Raw genomic sequence first — 22,281 nt, 5'->3', positions numbered from 1 at the left:
ACGTGTTGATAGTTTGTTTCCCGAAAGCAGACAGGCAGCAGTGAATTTCACACACCAAGCAAACTGTATCAATGGCGTTGTGGCACCGCCCACTTTCGTTAGGTTGTAGGACTTTGGTTCGAGACTCCAAAATGCCAGCCTTGGTCTGGACTTTCTCCTGACCTAAACATGTGGATTGCTCCGGACTCTGCCATTAAATAGTGAGAATAAGCAGAGGTGAGCCTCCCAGAAAGATCCGGAGCTCTTTATCCCTGCCTCGACATCATTCTGAGAGGCCTGGGAGAGGGTGCGGTAGGGGTGGTTGTCTCTGGTTCTTGGTTGTCCCTAGGGACAATGTCCTTGATTGGGTCCTATTTAGAAGAGGAGGGGTGGAGGTTAATCCTGACCTCCTGGTGACCTCTTTGGACCTGTTGCTGCCCTTTGTAAATTAGCTACTTTGACTTAGTCAAAGAGTTAATGGCCTCTGTGATTGCACTGAAATGGGCTTCAAATTGATAGGGTTGCCCACAACACTGTATGGGAGTCAACATCCACTACACTTTTGACTACATACTCTTTTGCTGTTTTTTCTCCATCTCTCTCTTTCTCTCTCTCTTCTCACTCATTGTCGTTCAGTCTCATTCCTTCAGTCATGAGAGGCAGCAAGTTCTCAGTTTGCCGTTGATTATGTTTTTTTAGTCAACGGTTTCTATGAAAATATGTCCACTTGATTTGAATTGTGGCTTTACTGATGCTTGGCCAGAGGCTTTGTGTGTGTGTGTGTGTGTGTGTGTGTGTGTGTGTGTGTGTGTGTGTGTGTGTACATTTGGTGTGAGTGTTTGTGTGCATGTGTGGGGGGAGGAGGTCACAGGAAATAACCTTTGACTCAAGAATGTACAGGTGACATTAGGACTTTAGGATCTTACAGATTACCGAGGAAAGCCTGATGAAGTGTATTAATCAACATCCAGTGTCTGATTGCAAGCAACTGAAGCATCATCATGCTAATCCGTTATGTATGATAGGATCCATTAACTACTCCTCTCATCTCAGAGCTATTTAAATAAATGAAGTCATTTCTATTCTGTTGATGATTAGACCAGACTAATGAAGATCTGAAAATAAAAGGAGAATAAATTAGGAGGATGATGTCTTGCATTTTTACACGTTGTCTTCATTTGCAGACCCTTTTGACTTTTGAACAATTTACCATCCTAGCTTGTTGGTGTATTATAACCATATATTTTCTTTTCTCTACACAGTGGTGATCTAGTGTCATCATAGACATGGTATTTTTTATCACTGGATCTAAATAGATTCATTTAACAAAACATAGTTTTGCAGTGTATGCATATACACTAATTATGTAACATAAATATTATTTCTAAATAACAACTGGCCTAGGTCAGCCAGCAAGATCAAGTCTTTCTTCAGTGCACATCTCCCCATCATCTCTTTCAGGGGTCTTTGAAGGAATGAAGTGTCCACTTCTTTCTCAGGCTTGTGGGGAAGTGCCTGTTTAGGTCTTTGTAGTCCAGCATTATCTAATGTTTCAAAGACTTCCTCTTTAGTTATGCTATCAGCCAGACAACTAAGCAGACGACTTAGCTATTGAACAACCCTGTCATTGTGGCCACCCGGCTGTACAAACCCGTCCAGGAGCTGTGTGAAAAAATGAAAATGTCCTCACAGGAAATGTCCAGATGGAAAAAACGCTGGGGGTGCAGATCATTTTGAGGTGACAGGAAATAAGAAGGAAAATTCTGTCTCGACTGGCCAGCGGCGAGGGTGAAAGGCTCACTTGTCTCTCCCTACCAGTGTGTCTGTCTGAAGAGAGCCGTGGGCTGCCGCTCAATAGACGTGCGTCTGTCTGATCACCAAATGTCCTACACCCAGAAGTGTAAAGACCCCGCCCCTAAACAGCTGTGGCTCCCCCCCCCTACCGCCCATGCTTTCTGGAAAAGTGAAACTTCAGGGTGTTGCGAGCCACTCCGTTGAACACTCTGGAGAGTGTCCAGAAAGAGTTTGGCCTTTGCTCCCATGCAAACCTTGTTTGCAAATTAGTGTGTTTGCACGTGCACACTATTTCCAGTAATAACTTCAACACTTCAGAACAAATCAGTTGCCGTCAGCTGACCAATGTCTTAATGAAAGACCTGGATATAAGACTTCTGAATGAATAAACATGTTCCCCCAAATGAGCATGAAGGTGCACTGTGTAGCCTATTCTGTTTTTTTGTTGTAGATATAATAACACAAGTATCACCTCTTTAGCAAACAGCTGACACTAGATCATGGCATTAGTTCTGCTGTACCTCTCAAATGTTGAAAGGCCTTGGGGCCTTAAACTGGCTGTTCTTAGATCTGTGGCTCCCAGAGGGACTCAGAGATGTTCCATCAGCGTTGTTGTTCATGTTCTGCTGCTATGTGGTTGGGCTCTTTTGTGTTGTTTGGTGTGGGTTTTGAGAGCCATGCCAGGACAGGAGGTGAGAGGAGAGAGGCTGTAGTCTGGTTCTGGTTTACTTGTATGCAGGCATAACCCTGGCCATCTATGGGGCCCTTCCCCAGTGGGAGGACACTGGAAGAAGGAAAGGAAAAGAGCAGGTGGATGGGGAAAGGTAGAAGAGTGATAGACACTACGAGAAAGACCCTTACTTACGAAGGAAGTGAAAGTGAAAGGAGGCAGCTGTCAGTAGTAGGTTTGCATAGTTGTCTAACAAGCATTTCATTGAATCACTGGACCACAAAACCATTATTGTTTCAAACTTTTAGCGATTCAAATCTATTTATAGAGCTTTTCTATCATGCATGGACTTTTGATAGAGCAATTAAAATGTACAAAGTATGTTACTTATTCATTATCGTTACTGTTAATCAATTCGTTATTGCACTTCATGAATGTACAAACATACTTCTAGAACGTAAAGTGTATGAGTGTGACCTGAATTTGACCTCAGGAACCTTCCTCCCAGGTTTATTTTTCTTCAGGAACATTCCACTACATTGTTTGCATGGGACAAAATCTTTGATAACATATATATCAAAATAGAACTGCAAAATCACAGCCTGATTTAGACAGCACTTAGAAACACCAAATAAATATGTCCAAAAGTGGGGTTTGGTGGGGTCAATATTCCACCAATCACAAGATGTTGAACAACATGGCTTGTAACTAACAATACTGAGTTACTATGCCATGTGACAACTATGTACATCTGGTTTTTAATATTGGATAGAAATTGTGCTTATAAGTGGAAGAAGTGTCATAGTGGATTTGGTGATCATTTGTGGAAATATTCTGGAACGCTTGACGAACATAACTACACATTTTACTTTTCACAATATTTACATTGCAATTGGGTGAGCAATTAGTGAGAAAAGAATATATATACTTTTCATATGTTTCCTAAATTGTCACACATCATAGCGGAGGGATTTAGGTTCCCGAGTCCTACACGTGCACTGCTCGTCAGCCCACTTCCTGTTATCCTGCAGGCTAAGTACACACGCCAAGGTCATGGCGACAGCAAGAGCTAAACTAAAATGAACCAGGATGAACATAGACGAATGTAGCGGATGAATTTGCACTCACAAATGTATTTGAGAAAGAGTAAAGCACCTTCTTTAAAACAAAGGGTACGATTTGCTCAGAACGTTACTGAGGTCCCTGCAGGAGAGTGAATGGGTTCTGTTATGACCCACCTGTGCTCATGTCTCTGCGTCTGCCTCCCGCACCCCGGGACGCCAGCGCCGAGACGCTGGGGGCCGCAGCGTGGGTCACGGCGCAGTGGGGCCCCTGAACGACACAGCGAACGCAAACACAGCACACAGACGGCTGACACGCATAGAGAAGTGAAATGATCGCAAGCTCCATGGCAACACCGTTGTCTTTTTCCACAGGGCTCACGGATGGTGCGGAGACAGATGAGCGGTGCCCGCTGGTGACCGGGTGTGACCTCGTGGACGGGGAGTGTGTTTGCGCGGCCATGCTCTCCTGCTCCGCCTCCTTCAGCTTCCCCAGCATGGAGGAGTGTGTCCGTGCCTCCAGAACAGGTGGGGTGGTGCAGCTCTGCTGCAGTGGGAGACTGGAGGGTGGATGCTGGCTGGGTGTGTGGCCATCAGCGGTGGTGCTGGAGAGTGTGGGTGGAGGTTTACAGCGCTGATCAGTCCTGCCCCTCTTGCTCTGCTATGTTAGCACGCCTCATCCAACTTACCCTGTAAATGTAGAGGGCAGATGGGCTAGGTCATGATGTAGACTGCAGAGCAGTGGATCCGAAAGTGTTCGGCCCCTCCGAGGAGTTCATCCATCTGTTCGTCGCCTACGTTCGTGAACATCCCCTGTCTCTGCTTTGCTCTCTGTCTTTCTTCCTCTCTGTCTCTCTGTCCCCTTTTTTCTCTCCGTGTCTGTTTCCCCACTCTCTCAGGGGCCCTGCGGAGGGAGCGGGACAGCAGGTCCAGGGGCCTGGGGCTCCCTCCCACCCTGCATGCTCCTCCCACCCTGCATGCTCCTCCCACCCTGCATGCTCCTCCCACCCTGCATGCTCCTCCCACCCTGCATGCTCCTCCCACTGTCAGTCGCAGTTCACGTACGCCAGCCTCAGACAATGCCAGCTAGCAGCACGTAACCCGGCCATGTTCTGTTACCAACATCTTGATGAGATGAGCAGAACCACACGTGGACATTCTATTCTCATGAAAGACTGAAGCTGATGAATTGTGTGTTTAAGCTCCAGATGGATGTCATCCATTATTGTCTCTACAGCACCCCATAGTCATCGAACCTCTAATCTACAATCAAGATCCTTCTTCATACAATTGTGTTCATTAGGGATTAAAGAGGCAAAAACGTATCCAAACAAGACGTTGTGCTAGAGCACGTTTTGCATACATTTGACTAACCACAGGATTTTAACCACAGCACTAATCACTAATTGCCCACTAGTGCGTCCTCAAGGCAGCCGAGGCAGAAGCATGACTAGCAGGCCAGTAGTGTGAGGAACGGTAGCCAAACCATGTGGGAATGTCGGTTCCTCCTGTCTGCACATCACGTGTCCTGGAGGTGTGCGAGGAGTCCAACATCAGGGCCAGGGTAAAGCCCCGTGTCCGGGTGTACGAGCCCTGGGCCCAGCTAATGAAGCAGACGGACCACACGCTGGTCCAAACCGTACTGGGTCTATTCACATAGCGGCACGTCGGGTAGTGCGTGTTTGTACTGGCAGGATTATGCGTGTGTGTTGGCGGCATTGCATGCGGTCAGGAAACAGCATTCAGTTGGGGGGGGTTCTTGATGTGATGGAGCGCCTCAAGCTGTGGATTGAGACACAGCCCGGCTCATTTGCCTTAGCCTTGAGGAGCATTCCTGGAGCTTAGCGCACGCCCCGACTGTATGTCCTGTACCTTCAGGATATATTACACATCAGTGAAAGGTGTTGCGCATGGGCCTGGAAAAACTTCCTATCAGGTTACGCATACATGTTGACGAGGCTTTCAAATGTCAGGCCTTTCCTGAGATGTCTGCGCAGTGCAGTTTACTGTATTGCATCATTAGTTTGGACGGCTGGGCCATTTTTCTTCTGTCAACACCCAATTAATTTTTGTGTCTTGAGAATTTTTTCCCTGACTGTAATGTTAATTATAAGCAATGTTGTTGATATTGACCTGTTACATAGCTGAGCATAATGTAACTGAAAGCCTACCACAATGACATGTTTAGCCTATTAAGCACTGAGAAGTAGCGGCAGTGAGTGGGTTTGCCCTCTGGCTATGTGTTTTAATATTTGTAAAGAACAGTATATGTAATAAGGCTCTGAGTGCTTGTGGGAATTGAAGTTTTCATACTCTTTAAGGCAGCAGAACAAATCATTACACCCTGCTGTCATAATTACAAAATATGTACTTTCCCATGATCAGCGCTCCTTTTAAAATGCGAGAGACATCTGAGAAATCTGTCATTATAGCTGTTTTGTTTTCAGGGACATACGCCCATTTCCGACCAGCTACGATTAAACTGAGCAGAGAGCTGTCTGTTGGTGTGTGCGCGTGTGCATGTGTGCGAGTGTGTGTGTGTTTGTGTACACACATCTGGTAAGGATTAACTTGTTTGTGAGTTTGACAAACCAGAAATGTAGCTATCTGCTATCAGCACCAAAGTACTTACATTGCATAATTAACACATTTACAGGCACCAAATGTCCTCATCAGATGGTATGAAGTGTTGAATGGTCTGTCAGTCAGTGTTCACTGGACACAAGAAGGGAACTGAAAACAGCTGTGAGTGATGATTTACAGTAAACTGGGTCAATTTGCCTTCGTAGCAAATGTTTTCTTTTCATGCAGTGACTTGTATGTTGTTTATGAGAGTAGGTGTACCACCTTTAATATCTGCTTTACATAGTATCTTCTCTGGTGAGATACACACACACACACACGCGCACACACACGCGCACACACACGCGGTCCTGGTTTGGCTGGCATATGAATCATGTTATGATGACTGGTCTCCCCAAGGCACGATGTATGGTGAGCACATGGATACTGAGCATTTCTGAATGAATAAACAAGTGGTGGAAGGACATGTTATTCTCCAGTTAGAAACAGGGATTCTAAAAATGAGCTAAGACCTTAAACAGATAACAAATAGCACGTATGGATTTAACTGCCCCAAGGTGCTATTAAGTTTGGCTTTACTTCAAACAAATGTTTTTTGAGCTGCCTCCAATGGGTAATACACATGCACTTCCTGATAATTTATTGAGTCTTAAAAAATTCAGCATTTGTGTTCCCCTCTCTGAGTCGTTGAAGCTGTTTTAGTGGGTAGGACGTGCCCAGTCATGTCAGTGAACCACGGCCCTCTGCTCAATCCCTCAGAATAAAAACAGATTCGCCCGACAGGCTGTACTAACTGGCCCAACCGAAGGAGAACATTGTAGATAATGGTTTTAACCTGGATGCTGTGTAGTAATCAAATTACGTTATTAAATGTGATTTTCCCTGGAGTTTTACTGAAGAGAGATTAATCCAAACAAGGCACCCACTGTCACTGCCTAACAAATGTAAAACACCTCATAGCCACAACAGAAATATGGTTTGCCATACATTAAAGTAAAATTACTCTATTTGACATAACAGTGTGATAAAGTAGTAGTGGTTAAACCATGAAATCCGGTCTCCAAGAGTCATGGAGGCTGGCAGGAGGTTAATAGCTCTGTGATCAGCTGGGGCATATAGGGGGAGACTGCTTTTAGAATATGGGAGGTGGGGGAAGACAACAAGCCCCTGAAATGAAGTCCATGCTTTTGTCAGTTTGATTTACCACAGCCATTTTTTTTTCAGACCAAGACACCCCCCACTCCCGCCCAAACCTTGATTATTAAGGTCTTTACTGGACACATTTTAAGTCATTCTGATTTAGGATTTAGCAGTATGTGTATATTAGTATGAATTTAGTACTTAATATATTGTAAAAATGTAACTAAGCTGTCGAACCTAAAAAGAAGCAAAAGAAAGGAAACTAGAGAGAAGTGCACTCATGAGACAAGCTCCCACAGCATTCTGGTTAACTTTTAGCTGATGAAATTGAGGCGATGGTGTCCGGATGAGACCCGTTTGTGTTGCTCCCTCCTTTCGTTCTGGCCCATTTACTTAATGAACTCAATGCCCAATTACTGGTGAAACTACAGCCCATGTGGTGTGAGGGAACCCAAGGTTTTTACCTAAAGCTTATAACCGGTGTTCTCACACCACATGCTGTGCTTCATCTCAGCCGTGTAGTGTTAGGGTGCTGCCACACACCACTGCAATACGAAGGGCACTCTCGACTCTTATTCCATGGCACGGTTCCTACACTGTCAAGCTAAATCTTTCTAAAGGGTTTACTAATAGGGAGAATGGTTTGGAAGGTTTTGCTTGGCTTCCTTGTGTTTTGGCATTTGCAATAGCCATGGCACTGAAAATAGGGCTTTGGCAGTATGAAAACCTCCATCCCCCTCTCCTGTGACAATACACCAAGTTCCTGAAACAGAGGCAGCCCAACTTTAGATCAAATACGTGATGCACATTATGCACATACTGCGTATATTAACTTTGAGTAGAGAGCACATATGGTTAAAATACGTAATTCTTAGCATTCTTACAATTCCACTGTAGAATAGAAAGATGATACTCCAGCTTGCATGCATATCATGTCTGAATATAATTTCCAATATGTTACTGATTTACAGTCCTGACTGTGTTGAAGCCTTTCCAGGCGAACAGAGGGTACAACACCGTACGCCGCAGTGCTTGAACGACATCATGGTGATGCCATGCTGTAAACTGGCACAGCCAGCAGCTCTACCACAGACTGGAATTCCAAGTTTCTCTTGGTCTCTCCCTCCCTCTCTCTCTCTCTCTCTCTCTCTCTCTCTCTCTCTCTCTCTCTCTCTCTCTCTCCTCACACGCTTCATTAGTTCTGCATGGTTGGCCTCTTTTGTGGTGTGTCTGTTGCTCTCCAGACGGCTGCTGCCTGGCAAAAGTACACCGAGGCGTTCAGCCTTGGCTTTCCAGATTGTCTGCTGAAGGGCTTGCCATTGTGTGTGTGTGTGTGTGTGTGTGTGTGTGTGTGTGTGTGTGTGTGTGTGTGTGTGTGTGTGTGTGTGTGTGTGTGTGTGTGTGTGTGTGTGTGTGTGTGTGTCGGGTACACTGGCTATTCATCTATCATTTATTGTCTCTTTGTCTTTATGTCTTGTTCTCATGCTTTAGAGGGTGGAGGTGCCACTTATTCTCTCATCATTAACTCTGTAATAGCTCTAATGTAATGGGGGGTGATACAAATTGTTGACATTTAGACAGCTAGTATGGTTATGTATGTAATATCATATTCTACAATAGCTATCACTATAACTTCGACCTGTGGTGGTTAGAGAAAATTGATTTCAGAAATATTTTCCAGAGTTAAGGCAAAGCTAAACTAATCAAAGATTCAAGCTTGAACACACATGTCCTTTCTAAACTGGCTTTTGCGTAGGTTGGGAATGTTCACTTAAGGAACAGTGAACGGACAGCGACCATCAATGTTGTGTCTTGACTGTGTGGCTCCCGCCGTGTACGTCTCAGAGAGCAGCACAGAGACCTTTCCTTTAGTCTACAGGGCACAGTGCTCAAGCCTTCAGCGTGATAAGGGCACAGGTCCCCCTCCACCACACTGGGTCTGACAAAGAAGGGAAGGGTGTGTTTTCCACTGTGAACCCAAACAGGCACACACACTCACACGCATGCCAAGATACACTCTGAAATGGTCTAGGATTAGAACAGAATAAGATAAGCAGATGCATTTACCCACAGCTATACACACAAACATCATTTTCAGACCAATATCCTGGTATACATTTCATCCCCAAATATTTCTGGGATTAGAACAGACTAAGCACAAGCAGATGCACTCAAGCACTGCCACTCACACAGGCATGCGCGCACGCGCACGCGCACACACACACACACACACACACACACACACAAACCTCAGCTCTAGTTCAGTATAAGGTCACACTTTTCATCTTTTAAGTGACCCAGTGATGAGCTGATGAGATGTGTGTGTCTTTCTGGACCGTCCACTGTCCCCCTGTCCTTCACTTCACAGGGACTCCGCTCACATCTGAAATCTAGTGTTTCCCACTTGATGCGCGCACACACACACACACACACACACACACACACACACAAAGATATAACATCTGTATCTTTCTAGAACATCTTGAAGACATTACCATCAGCCCTTATCAACGGTCCCTCCCAAATAGCACCTGTCCACCAGTGCACTGACTGCCCAAAAGCACACGCCAGTACCTGACCTCTGTGTTTCTGTTTTCGCCAGTACAAACTATATAAAACGTGGGTCCTTGGCCCGAAAGGCCCAGGCGAGAGCAGCTGCACTGAGACAGCTTTGTTCGTGGCTGACTGGCGTCCAGAGTCAGTCTCTGAACACTGCGCCTATTGTGGGCTTTCTCCATTTTTTTTCCGTGAGTAAACCCCCGGCTTGTCAACACAGCCTCCTCTGCCTCACGCACTGAGCAAGAGGGAGAGGAGGAAGACTACCGCCCTTGTGCCCTCTGCTAAAAGGAAAAAACATGTTTACAAAGCTGCTTTTATTTCATGAATGAGTGTCGGAGGTGCCAGATATATATGCATTGTTTACAATGCGCCTTTCGCGGTAATGAAGCGATTTCCATGTCCCACCTCTCATGGTCCTCGTGGGTTTCTGTGGGTGTGTGTGCATGTGTGAGTGTGTTGCCTAGAACCACCAGTTAAAATTTGGGCCATATTGGTAGACTGAATTTATCAAGCACGTCAAATGGGGCTTTTGTGTCTTTGTTTGCTAAATCCTGGAGAATAGCCACCATTGTGATTGTAGCCACTGACTAGCTAATTATCATTGGGCCTCCCATGAAACACAAGCAGACAGTGGTGGTGAAATCCATCTGTTATTGGCATTAGAAAACACATCATACTACCAGTTCTTCCTGCTATGCCTCTAACAGGATACCCTGCTAAAAGTCATATTAAGGTCCACTAGGAACCACTATCATCACTGTCACATGCAACAATAACCATCAACGTAAGCATTTCCTCAAAAGTGGATGGATGCTAAAGGCACGCACGTAGTAAAAACAAACACTCAGACAAAAAGTATTGCGTAACATCTCTGATAAGCTTTTCCCAGTTTCCAACATTTTCCAAGGTTAACTAATAAAAATATTTTTGTAACCGAGCATGAATGAATTTTGCCTGAAAGCTGGGGAAAGTAGCCTCTGTGTTTATTTGACTGAAGAGTAGGAACTGCGCCAAAGTCCGTTAAACAGGGGCTTGCAGCCGACCCTAATGTGAGACCCCCCCCCCAGCTCTCAATGTTAGTATGTATTGAAAAGGTTTGATCAATGTGAGCTTTGTGCCTGGCTCTTGCTGTTTCGCAGTCAGCTAAGGCAAACAGTGCCGCACAGATACCTCACACTCCTCAACTGTTTATTCAGCAGCTGCTGTAGCCCTGATCACAGCCGTCAAATTTCCTGGCCAAATATTCCCCTTCCCAAACTCATAACACACGCATGCCCACACAGTCTCTGCTCCACCCATCCATCTCCTCCACCCCTTCCCACCTCCACGCAGCCTTTTACATTCAGAGACCCTCAGCGCAGTGTCACCTCCACCCAGAGCACCAGCACCTGGAGATGGGTCCCAGGAGGTTGATTGCTCTTGAAGTGAGTCTAATCAGCCACCAGAGCACATCTCGAATCCAAATACACGGGGCCTGATGACTACACGGCAAGTGGCTGCGCTCCGAGCGTCATGACTTAGCTGAATTTCGCTTTTGAAATTCCCATCTGGCGGGGGAGGAATAACGGACATGATCTTCTTACAGGCCCGTAAATATCAGAGCAGAGGCACATCCCCAGTGAGAGTCAGATTGCAGCTTGGTTAAAGGGGAGCAGTGAGGTCAGAGCCCGGGAAGAACATCAGTGAAGCCACGGGGTTCTGGAAGAGACCCCAACGCCAGCCGTCTTCCGCAGGTCCGCCGGGCCACTCTCCTTCCCCTGATTATTGGCGGGCACAAAGACTGCGCAGAGTGCCGGTGGCTCGGCTTGTAAACACGTTCGTGTTCCTTGGCTTGCGAGGCAGCTGTTTATGAGCTTTGTGGTGTTTCTGTTCCTCTGAGCTACGAGCGTCATCAAGTACAACCATAATTACTGATGTTCTCACTGCTCATCAGTCGCTTGCTTTAACTCCCATCCTACACGTCCTGGTTTTAAAGACACGGCTCAACCAGGCAACGCTGCTGTCTCTGTAAGTCCATAAACACTGTTGTCATTCTACCTGGCACCAACACCTTTAATCGCCATTAGACATGTTAGTGTTGTTTAGATGAACTCCACCTTTAAGGTGCATTTAACGTGGGTGTGATTTTGGTAGTTACTACTCCTACTATTTACAACTGAAGTGTAAATATGCTGAAATGCTTAGTAGAATGCCAAGGGTTGTGTAGAAAGGTCATGTAAATAGAGCACACTGTATGCTGACCGACTGTGCTGACACAGGTGTTCTTCGTGGATGTGTAAGCAAGCGACTCACAAGTGGCACTTCGGGTCAACCCAGTGCATGCTGCACGCACGACCAGATCCGTGCTGGGACAGGACTTGCAGCAACACTATGTTCTGTCAAAGCCGAGCCATCCACCTAATCACCTCGCCTCCTCTCTTAGAGCTTGCTGAAGCACCTGATAGCTCTGTGTGCCACTGGAGTGCAACACTATGGTGGCAGGTGTCCCAGACACACACTGCATGCACGTGTCCGTCCCCAGACTCAATGTACAGGCAACTAAATTGGCTAAAATTCCCAAAGCACCCAGAAAAATTTGCAGTGACCTTCTAACCAAGTGCTATCTGCATTACCTCATTCTGGATCCCTGTGTATGTTTAGACTAGAATGTCCTAAAAAAGCTTCAAACTCAAGGGCAAGACTGTCCGTCTCTCTCTCTGTCTCTGTCTCTGTCTCTGTCTCTCTCTCTCTCTCTCTCTCTCTCTCTCTCTCTCTCTCTCTCTCTCTCTCTCTCTCTCTCTCTCTCTCTCTCTCTTTCACTGTCTGTGTACGCTAATACCCACAATTCCACCGCATACATTAGAGAGCACCGCTGAGACAACCAACCCAAAATAAATTCAGGTTTCCTGGACTAAGAGCAGTGTAATCCAAGCTGTGTGGGGTGGCCTTTGTTCTGACACAATAACAGTGTGGGAAGAAATAATCCACCAATTTTCTTTTCCTGAATGGAGTCCAATGTACACCCCAGAGCAGCCGAACTGTGCTGCACAGGGATGTGAGTGTGACGACACCAGGCCCAGACGCTCAGCAGAGAGAGACGCGCCACTCTCCACTGTGCCAAATGATGAAATAATAATAGATTCTGAGATAAAAAAGGAAGGACTTTATTCTGAATATCAATAAAAATTGTGAACTAAAAAATATATAGCAGGAAAAAAAATTATGGATAACAGATCGGTTGGCACGATTGCAAGTGGTTGAATGTGCAAGCATGCAGACAGGCCAAAGTGCTGTTTTTGTGAAATCAATATGCGTTGCCATGGATGAGGAACAGGAAGCGTGAGGATCTCTGGGGTGCAAATCTGCATTCTCCTGCTCCATTAGACAGGAAGCCATGAAGCTGTGAGTGTGGGGCAAAGTTAGATGTGGTGACAGGAGCAGCCCTACCGTCCTGCAACCTGATCTCCCACTGCTGCAGTCACTCAGGTGGAAGGTGTTTGTGTCAGCAGCTGGTATGCAGAATCTCATTCTCACCCTCTCTCACCCTCTCTCTGCCCCTCTGTGCTCTAGTGGAGCTGAAGTGTGCTGGGGTGACGTGCCCGACTCCGCCCGCGCCCGACTGCCCGTCCGACTCGGTGCCGACCCGTGCCCACACGCCTCCTGCAGGCTGCTGCCCCACACTGGTAAACCGGTGCACCTGTGTGGCATGCGGCCCCCAGCCAGAGTGTCCCAGCGGGCACAGGGCAGTGCTCATCAGCGAGGGCACCGGGGCTCCAGGGAACTGTTGTCACACGTATGACTGCCAGAGAGGTAAGATTGGTGAGGTGGAGATGACGCAGACACAACTTCACAGTGCAGTGATGTCACCACATATGTATACACACACTAAGCAGTCATCTAAGGAAATGCCCATCACACATCTCACTTACTGGCCACTTTAGTAGGTAAGGCTGTCTTAGCTGTAGCCATGTCTTGGTATGCATGGTTCATCACAGGTGCAGGTGTTGAGGTTGGTCATGTTAATTAGGCACTGTAGTGTTCCTGGGCTCTTTAAATGTGTTAGTATCACAGATACTAACATCCAACATCTACAGTGGAGGTCTATAGGATTGAACTGAAATGGAGGTCTATAGGATTAAACAGATATGGAGGTCTACAGAATTGAATAGATATGGAGGTCTACAGAATTGAACAGATATGGGTGTCTGCAGTCTCATTCAGTCTGTGGAATAATGTGTTTTGGTTCACAGCAATAGATTGCTCTTTCTAGATAGGCTATGGCATACCCAACCCAGTTCATTGGGTGCATTCTTTTTTTTTCTTTTCCATGATTGTGTAATGAATATAATTATGGTTCCACCAACCAGCCTGTCTCTTCAGTTTGCTTCATCCATTTCTCTTAATCCAATCAGACAAAATTTCATCCAGTCTAAACTGGTTATTAATTAATAGTCATTAATTACTCATAGTCATTAAATATATTTTTTAATGTTTCTTGAATATTCTAGAGACAGCGGTGCACATTTGAAAATGAGTTGCACTGAATCATGAGATTGCCTTAGTGGCTGAGGATCCCATTTGATGCAGACTGGGACACCAAAGCACTTTGGTCTAATTCACTGCAAACTTGTTTTTTAAAGAACAAGTTAGCCTTTTGCTATTTTTGCTCTATTTTTTCTGTTTACATTCTAATTGCACAGCTGTGAATCTCCGTAGGAAAAGAACATAATTTATTTGAGGAGCATTATTATTTAATATATGTCAACTGTTTTTTCTAATTTCTAATGTACATCTACAGCTCAAAGTTAATAAAAGTGCCTGTGTGACATTTGAGACATGTAGCTGCTTTGACTCTGAAGTACCTTTTTGTTATTACCATATCGGAAATAAAATATTTAGATATATGTCGTATATCACCATTCAGCTAAAGAATATCGAGATATAGTTATTGGCCCATATTTTCCAGCCCTACTTGCCAGACTGCTGATGCTCTCATGCTGTAATATAGCCAGACCTGATACACAGTCAATTACTAGCTAACACCGGGGGGGGGGGGGGGGATTACATAGTAGAGAGGGAGAGGGGTGGAAACAGGAAGGGATAGAGAGTGAGACAATGTCACACAGGGCAAGGGAGACTGTAACAGGGAAAGAAAAGAAAACACATGTATACTTTTTTACATAGAGAAGGGGTCTTCACCCTGTGAACTTTGTGCTAGTGTTAAACATTCCTCATTTTGCCAGCAGCCCAAATTCCCATTCTGGCCTCTCGACCCTGCTGTAAATGTGTGCTGTGTCCCAGAACTAATGGACTTAACAAGGGAAAGCGCTTAGGCTACCGGTTACGCTTCGAGTCGGAGACTGGAGTCAAAGGCCTCGCTTGTCTGCTCAGACATATACACACACATCTAAGTGAAGAAAGGGCAGCCAGTTCAACAGTTCACTGAGGGGAACACGTACGGGCATGCGCCTGTCTGTGTGTGTGGGACAGTGAGAGACTGAGGTCTGTGACAGACAGCATGTGAGTGTGAGAGTGGGGATGTATGTAGATGTTTCGATAACAAGTGTCTGACTCTCTGACTCTGACACTTTTTGGTCATTCTGGGGCTGCTGTACTAGCAGTTAGCTTTCACACGACAGTGTTTCATGACCATTCATCACCATTCTTCATAATAATAATAATAATAATAAACTTTATTTATATAGCACCTTTCACAGATATAGTATCACAAAGTGCTTTACATACATGAAAACAATAAAAATACAAAATGAGTAATAAAAATTAATTAAAAGCCTGTCTGAATAAAAACGTTTTAAGATGCTTCTTAAAGAGATCAATAGAGTCTGAGCAGCGCAAGGATAATGGGAGGGCGTTCATCTCATTAGATACAATTTCATGAGGGTCACTTCATTCTGTTAGGTTTAGACTATGGTCCTGTCGACCATGTATACTCACCTGCTAGGTTAGGTGTGTTAGGTTAGGTGTGTTAGGTAAGGTGTGCTAGGTTCTTGCCCATGGGACAGTACGTGAGGGAGGGAGGGAGCACAGCCACTACACCTTAATAAGTCACAGCTCTTGCAGATAAAGGTCACCATTTTTGTGAGAGGACAAGCCGTGTCCCTACACTAAACTAGAGCTCATGGTATTTTATGAAGTGAGCTAGCATATCAAACTTTAATGGTCTGATTTTTTTTTAGCTCAGTACAATGTCATAACACTGTAACTAGCATATAGGTATAGACAGAAGGAACCAGACAGCAGATGAATATAAGACATGAGACATATCTCTACAATTCCTTGTTTGGAAGCTGATGTATGTGGAATGTGTAGAATGGAGAGTGTATGTATGCTTTCCTACGCTGATGATTAGAGAGAGGATGTAACTTTCCGTGTCAGAGATGTTTACAGTGTTCTTCAGTTCTGGACCTTTTCATGACTCGGATTGTTTTGCTAGACAAGCGGTGAACCCTTTCACTAATGGGCTTTCACTTCCCATGTAGCTAATTGTTTATAGTTTGTTTATAGTTTCCCCTCCACAAAAGTGGGTTGGCTTTGGTGCATTAGCTCAGTGTTTGCGCCACTGTGAATTGCTTCAGCCTTAGATATGCATATTAGATTCTCCAGGTGTGCCTGGAATACACACGACGGCGGTGCAATGCAATCACAGCGGAGGTCATCCCGTCATGCGACTTACCCTCGCGAGCGGTATTATGGTCATGGTCGTGCTCTGACGCCAACTGCGGCTCACGCCTGGCAGCAGGTCATGGGTGAGAGGAGGAGAAGAGAAAGGAGCCACGTCTTCTCAGTGGCTTTGTCCACCTACTCAGCCTGTTGGAATCGGGTCACGCTCTGTATTTCCAATCTGCTGAGTTAGGGCCCACAGATGTGGTGGTTAACATGGAGCACCAATGGCTTGTACTAGGGACACATCTGTTAGAATGTGACAAGTAGAATTATGACTAGTGGACTATGGTGATTCACATGTATCCTGTAATCCGTCAAGCCCAAAGACCTACTGTCCTACTGTTATGTAATGGTGCCCATTTTTGGCTGTATGTTTGTGCCTGGCTTGACAGTAGCTGTATTTCAGACATGACGTTAATGGATGGTTCAAGAGCAGCCTTTTGAATGTACTGTAGCTGCAAAGTTCGCAGAAAATGCTTGCACATTAATCTTAATTCATAAAATAATACTGGCCAGGTTGTGCTGTTCATCCTTCACATCCTGTCCTTCACATTGATCTATAAGGTTTTGTGAAGGCCTAACTCAGCCTTTTATGATGCAAATCAGTTGTGTCAAGCACAAAGGTCCAGTGACTTGTTGCTTGATCGTGCCACCACTTATAACATGCTGAATCTTTGTCTAGCAATGAAGTGGACCAAAATTTCACCTTGATTTCACCATCAGCCTTAAACTCAGCTAACATCCTTGTAAGCAGTTCGTTTCCCATCGCAGCCTCTGAAGTTCGTTTGGCGATTGTTGAACCTTTTGAGTCCTAGTGGGATCTGTGAATGTAATCAAAAGACGGGTTTCGAGGAAGCTTGTGGCCACAGAGCTCCATATAAATGGAAATGATCCGTTCCAGTGCCGAGCACAAACCCCATGCGCTGACTGCTGTGCTGGGAGCATTCCTGCTGGTGTGCAGGGCTCGTCCTGGGCCTCAGAGAGCCCAGTGCAGTAGCTTTTGTTCCAGCTGCCAGAGCCTCAGAGACAGCAGAGGTTTCCTGTACTGACGCCGGGTTTCAGCCGGCCAGTCTGCGGTACGCACTCGGCTCCGGACACTGTTTTCTTTAATGTAGAGCGTGTGTACACTAGATATTAAGTCCGTGCATTCTTGCTAAGCATATCTGGCTGCATTCTATGAATGGAAGGTTGTTGAAGGTGCTTATTTCAGCAATAACTGGTTGCTTTGTGCGTGTGTTGGGGAGTGTGTAAGTGGGTTTTATAGCATGGACACATTTTAAAATCCTGATCCTTACCTGAACTGGTGCACTGATTCCAGTGATGGCTAACATACGACTTCCTTGGTTAACTACAGTGTGCGCGAGCTCAGATAACCTAACACCATTCAACCCTCCCTCCCCGTTTCTCTTGGCTAGTTTCACCCAGGTGTGTGCACAATGGGAAGGAGTTCGCAGAAGGTGAGGTGTACCGCATGGACCCCTGCTGGCTCTGCCAATGTCGGGGAGGGATCTCCTTCTGCTCCAAGGCCGAGTGTGCCAAGCTAGACTGCGAGAATGTCTACATTCCGGAGGGGGAATGCTGTCCGGTCTGCATAGGTACACCACATATTCTCACTCTCACTCATCTCCACCAGCGACCACACACTGCACATGTTCTGTTCGGCCCATGTCGCTAACCCCCACGAATATGAGCTAATGCTGCTTGCTGTGGCAAATCCTTGATGCCATTCATAAGATGGGGCGAAGAGTTTTCACGAGCGGTTATGTATCCTGTTAGCAGCTAATGCATATGGTTTACAGTGGACAGATTGCATATGAATTTGTCTACGTAGGCTTAACGCTCTTTAACAGTGTGCCTCACTTGAGCAGTGTTGTATAAGGCAGTGAAAGTTGTCTGGTTTGACGAATGGCTGTGCGCAGGCCGGTTTCCATTAAAGACCACTGAGGGTATGTAACAGTGTTGAGGGGGGAGCAGGGGGCTTTAGGCTTCTCCCCTCTGAGCCTCCCTGGCTGTGTACGATGCTTTTCTCCTCAACAACATGCGCTCCAAATCCAGACATGTACCACAGTCATTAACGTGCTTCGCATAAATTCCCAAGGCACTCAAAATGTGGATTAAGAATGTCTCTGGCAGACGTTTTTTCATATTTAGGAGCAGAAGTGACAAAACAACAATAAAGTAAAGCAAAACTCTGGACTAGGTCTCTTAAACACCCAGTCATTTGCTAGCTTTCGTTTTCATTACTTCTGTTAAGGAGGTCGAGTCCCAGGGGCCAAAGGCATGCATGCTTTGAACAGCCGTCACAGTTGTCCCTGAGATCAGTACGTCCCCTTAGTCAGAGTGAGCGTCTGTCTTCATCAGACATCAGAAGCAGGAGTGGCGGTTCCAGGGGGTCAGCGTCGAGAGTCCCACCTGGAGACCAAAGCCCTCTAAAAGGACGGAATGCTTTCATCTCAGGCTGTCCAGCTAAGGACCGTCTTCAGTACGGAAAGACTTTAATGACAACTACAATGTGAAAATGAAGGGTTAATGGTGCACTTCACCCACAGGGGAAGTCTGATCAAACCTGTACTTCACGTAATGAATGATTAGTCTTGGGGGCTGCTGCCTGTGCTCACTGAGCCCTTGTTCACTTTGAAGTTTAGGAAAATACCCCGAAGCAAACTGGATGAAAGCGCAAGTTGCACCACTACAGTGAAGTAAGATAAGTAAGATAATTACTCAAATTGGATTTTTGATTGAGCTAACACTTCTATGAGAGTAGAAACAAGTGAATGGAGACACACCGCTACTGGTTGGTCTAAGTCAGTAAGTGAATGTTAAGTCGGTGAGTGAATGCAGACACTCCGATGCTAGTTGGTCTAAGTCGGTGAGTGAATGCAGACACTCCGATGCTAGTTGGTCTAAGTCAGTGAGTGAATATGAACACACTGATGCTAGTTGGTCTAAGTCAGTGAGTGAATGCAGACACACTGATGCTAGTTGGTCTAAGTCAGTGAGTGAATGCAGACACACAGATGCTAGTTGGTCTAAGTCAGTGAGTGAATATGGACACACCAATGCTAGTTGGTCTAAGTCAGTGAGTGAATATGGACACACCAATGCTAGTTGGTCTAAGTCAGTAAGTGAATGCAGACACACAGATGCTAGTTGGTCTAAGTCAGTGAGTGAATGCAGACACACTGATGCTAGTAGAGGGTCAGCGAGACACACTTTTTCACACAAGCTTTTGATCAGGCCACCCTAACCTCAGGTTATTCTAGTGCATCACAGGCAAAACAAAATGTGTGAGGCTGGATGTGTGAAGACTAACTTTGCAGGAAGTGGAACCAATGTGCCATGTTATTCATGCCCATATGATCCAGTTATTGAAAGTCTCTGTGCCGTACTAGAACTGTATGGATTGGGTGAAGTTGATTTTTCAGCATAGCAAAGCATTTCTATGCTGAAAATGTAGAAGAGTAGGGAATAATATTTTAATATTGAGGAGTGAAATTCAGTAACAAAAAGTACATGATGATCAGAAAAATGTTTTGACAGGCCAGTGCATAAGAAAATCACTAATTGTTTTAAATTGATTGAAAATAATGGCTTCTAAATCAAATGATTATAAACGTTTGTATAATTATGTGGTTATAGTGGTTAAGTGAAAAGATGCATGGCACTCTAACGGAGTGAGTCAAGATTCATCCTTTGTTTCTCAGCGGCTCCCTGAGGCACCTTAGAAACTGCCTGTATTGTGAACAGAACAGAGAAGCACAAAGACCTATGCTTGCAGGAGCCATTGGCTCTTAATCTCCTCCAGACTCTGCTTAAACTGTTAGCAGAGCAGGCCAGCAGCGCAGGACGCCTGGACCCGTTTGGCTTCACTTTAACACTGCTCCCAGTTTCACACACTGGGGTAAATGTGTGTGTAATGCAGCTAATGCCCTTAAACGTTATTCTGGAGTGAAAATGATAGCCGTGACCCTTGACCCTGGGTTTCACCTTGAGGTTGAAGGTCAAAGGCCAAGCTAAATGTGTTTCATAGTGAAAGTGGTCAGTTAAACATCTAAACACACATTTTTACCCTGGCCCATTGCCCTGTCCATACTGGGCCACAGTTGGGACTGAGTGCATGTCCATCCCCTCCCCTGTCCTCTCCCGCCCTGACATGTGACCTGTAGATGTGGAGCTGGTGTCCGCGGGCAGCACCAAGGCCAGCTGCTGGATGAACCATAAGCTGCGTCGGCATGAGGAACAGTGGAAGGAGGACGACTGCACCTTCTGCCAGTGTGTGGATGGAGAGCCCCACTGCACTGCCATGGCCTGCAAACAGAGTTGCCACAACCCAGTCAAGATCCCTGGGGAGTGTTGCCCCTTCTGCGAGGGTATGGACGCGCGCGCGCACACACACACACACACACACACACACACACACACACAGATATATGTATATACACATACACAACTTTGCAAACGTCCAAACGCACACACCCATGCATGCATGCACCAAAGTAGATGCAGATTATCAATCTGAGAACATGTACACACATGTTCAAATAGTCATATGTTCCCTCTTTTTTGTTTAATGTAATGACTGATTTTGTAAACCAAATTTCGTAAACCACTATAACAAGTGCTGGCATATGTGCTTACCTAGACATATACACGTAAAAACACAGTCTAGAACTTAAACAGTTCTATACATAAACGGTCACCCCATCAGTCCTAAACCTAAACTCTCTCATTCACACTTTCTGTAGTGGGAGGAGCTACTCAGAATCTTATATTTACGGCATTTGGCAGACGCCCTTATCCAGAGCGACTTACATTTTTATCTCATTTTTATACAAGTGAGCAATTGAGGGTTAAGGGCCTTGCTCAGGGGCACCTCAGTCATGGCCACAGGTCTGGGAATCGAACCCACGACCCTCCGGTCACAAGACCAGTTCCCTAACCACCAGGCCATGACTGTTCTATACTGCCCTATCTTCTCATTAAACCGCCTGAGGCTCAGCAACTGTTTGAACAACCACGTTGAGCATGCTAGCCAATGGCTGTCGGTCCTGACCAGCAGTCAGCAATTAATCTCAATAAGCATAAGAAATGATAGAGACGGAGTATACATCAACAGACAACAACAATCAATCAATCAATCAATCAATCAAATTTTATTTATACAGCGCTTTTTACAACAGTTGTTGTCACACAGCAGCTTTACAAGTGCCGAGTCCAAGCCCCCAGTGAGCAAACCAAGGGCGACAGTGGCAAGGAAAAACTCACCCAAACAACTCACCCAAAAATACACACATGCCAACTATAAGCTCAGATAGTTGTAACTGACTGTAGGACAAAATGTACAGATCTACAGCACAGAACATACAGACCTGAAGCACAGATTTTTATCAATGAAGTAAACAGTATGTAATTGTACCACACAGACGTGGTCTGTGAGGCAACTTGTAAGTGATTGCAGCTGGTTAAATGGGTTCCTGGGCTCTTCTTGCAGATCTCTCATGAGGGTTACTGGTCTTGCAATTAAAGATGTTCAACAACTTTCAGTAGTTTACTGACATACCCACCCATACTCTGCGTTAGGGATCCAGAGACAGGGCCCAGCAGAGACAGGGCCCAGCAGAGACAGGGTCCAGCCCAGTTGGGTCCCCAGCAGTGTTCCTGCTCAAATATACCCTATTCAACTCAACAGATCATTTTCATGTTTTGTTCATGTTTTAAAAATTATGAAACTGACCGTCTGTGCTGGACCAGTGTTGGGCACCACGGGTTTATGTTTACTTTATTCATTACTGGGCTTTAGGAATGTATACATATTTGGGCTTTACCTCCATA

At 45.5% G+C, this 22,281-nt stretch overlaps 1 protein-coding gene across 4 annotated transcripts in view; it reads left to right on the top strand.

The window, feature by feature from the left end:
• Nucleotides 1-22,281, top strand: part of LOC143481074 (cysteine-rich motor neuron 1 protein) — a 38,717-nt gene that overhangs the window by 1,226 nt on the left and 15,210 nt on the right. For 2 of the 4 annotated variants that reach the window (XM_076979016.1, XM_076979017.1), the window contains 4 exons: nt 3,880-4,032; nt 13,336-13,575; nt 17,865-18,044; nt 20,616-20,819. In XM_076979016.1, the coding sequence (XP_076835131.1) occupies nt 3,880-4,032; nt 13,336-13,575; nt 17,865-18,044; nt 20,616-20,819 (777 nt within the window). The remainder of the gene's footprint in view (nt 1-3,879; nt 4,033-13,335; nt 13,576-17,864; nt 18,045-20,615; nt 20,820-22,281) is intronic. The other 2 variants (XM_076979018.1, XM_076979019.1) reach the window with 2 other exon arrangements.

The sequence above is a fragment of the Brachyhypopomus gauderio genome, chromosome 17 (assembly GCF_052324685.1).
Source record: "Brachyhypopomus gauderio isolate BG-103 chromosome 17, BGAUD_0.2, whole genome shotgun sequence".
NCBI lineage: Eukaryota > Metazoa > Chordata > Actinopteri > Gymnotiformes > Hypopomidae > Brachyhypopomus > Brachyhypopomus gauderio.
This window is presented reverse-complemented; position numbering and strand designations above follow the sequence as displayed.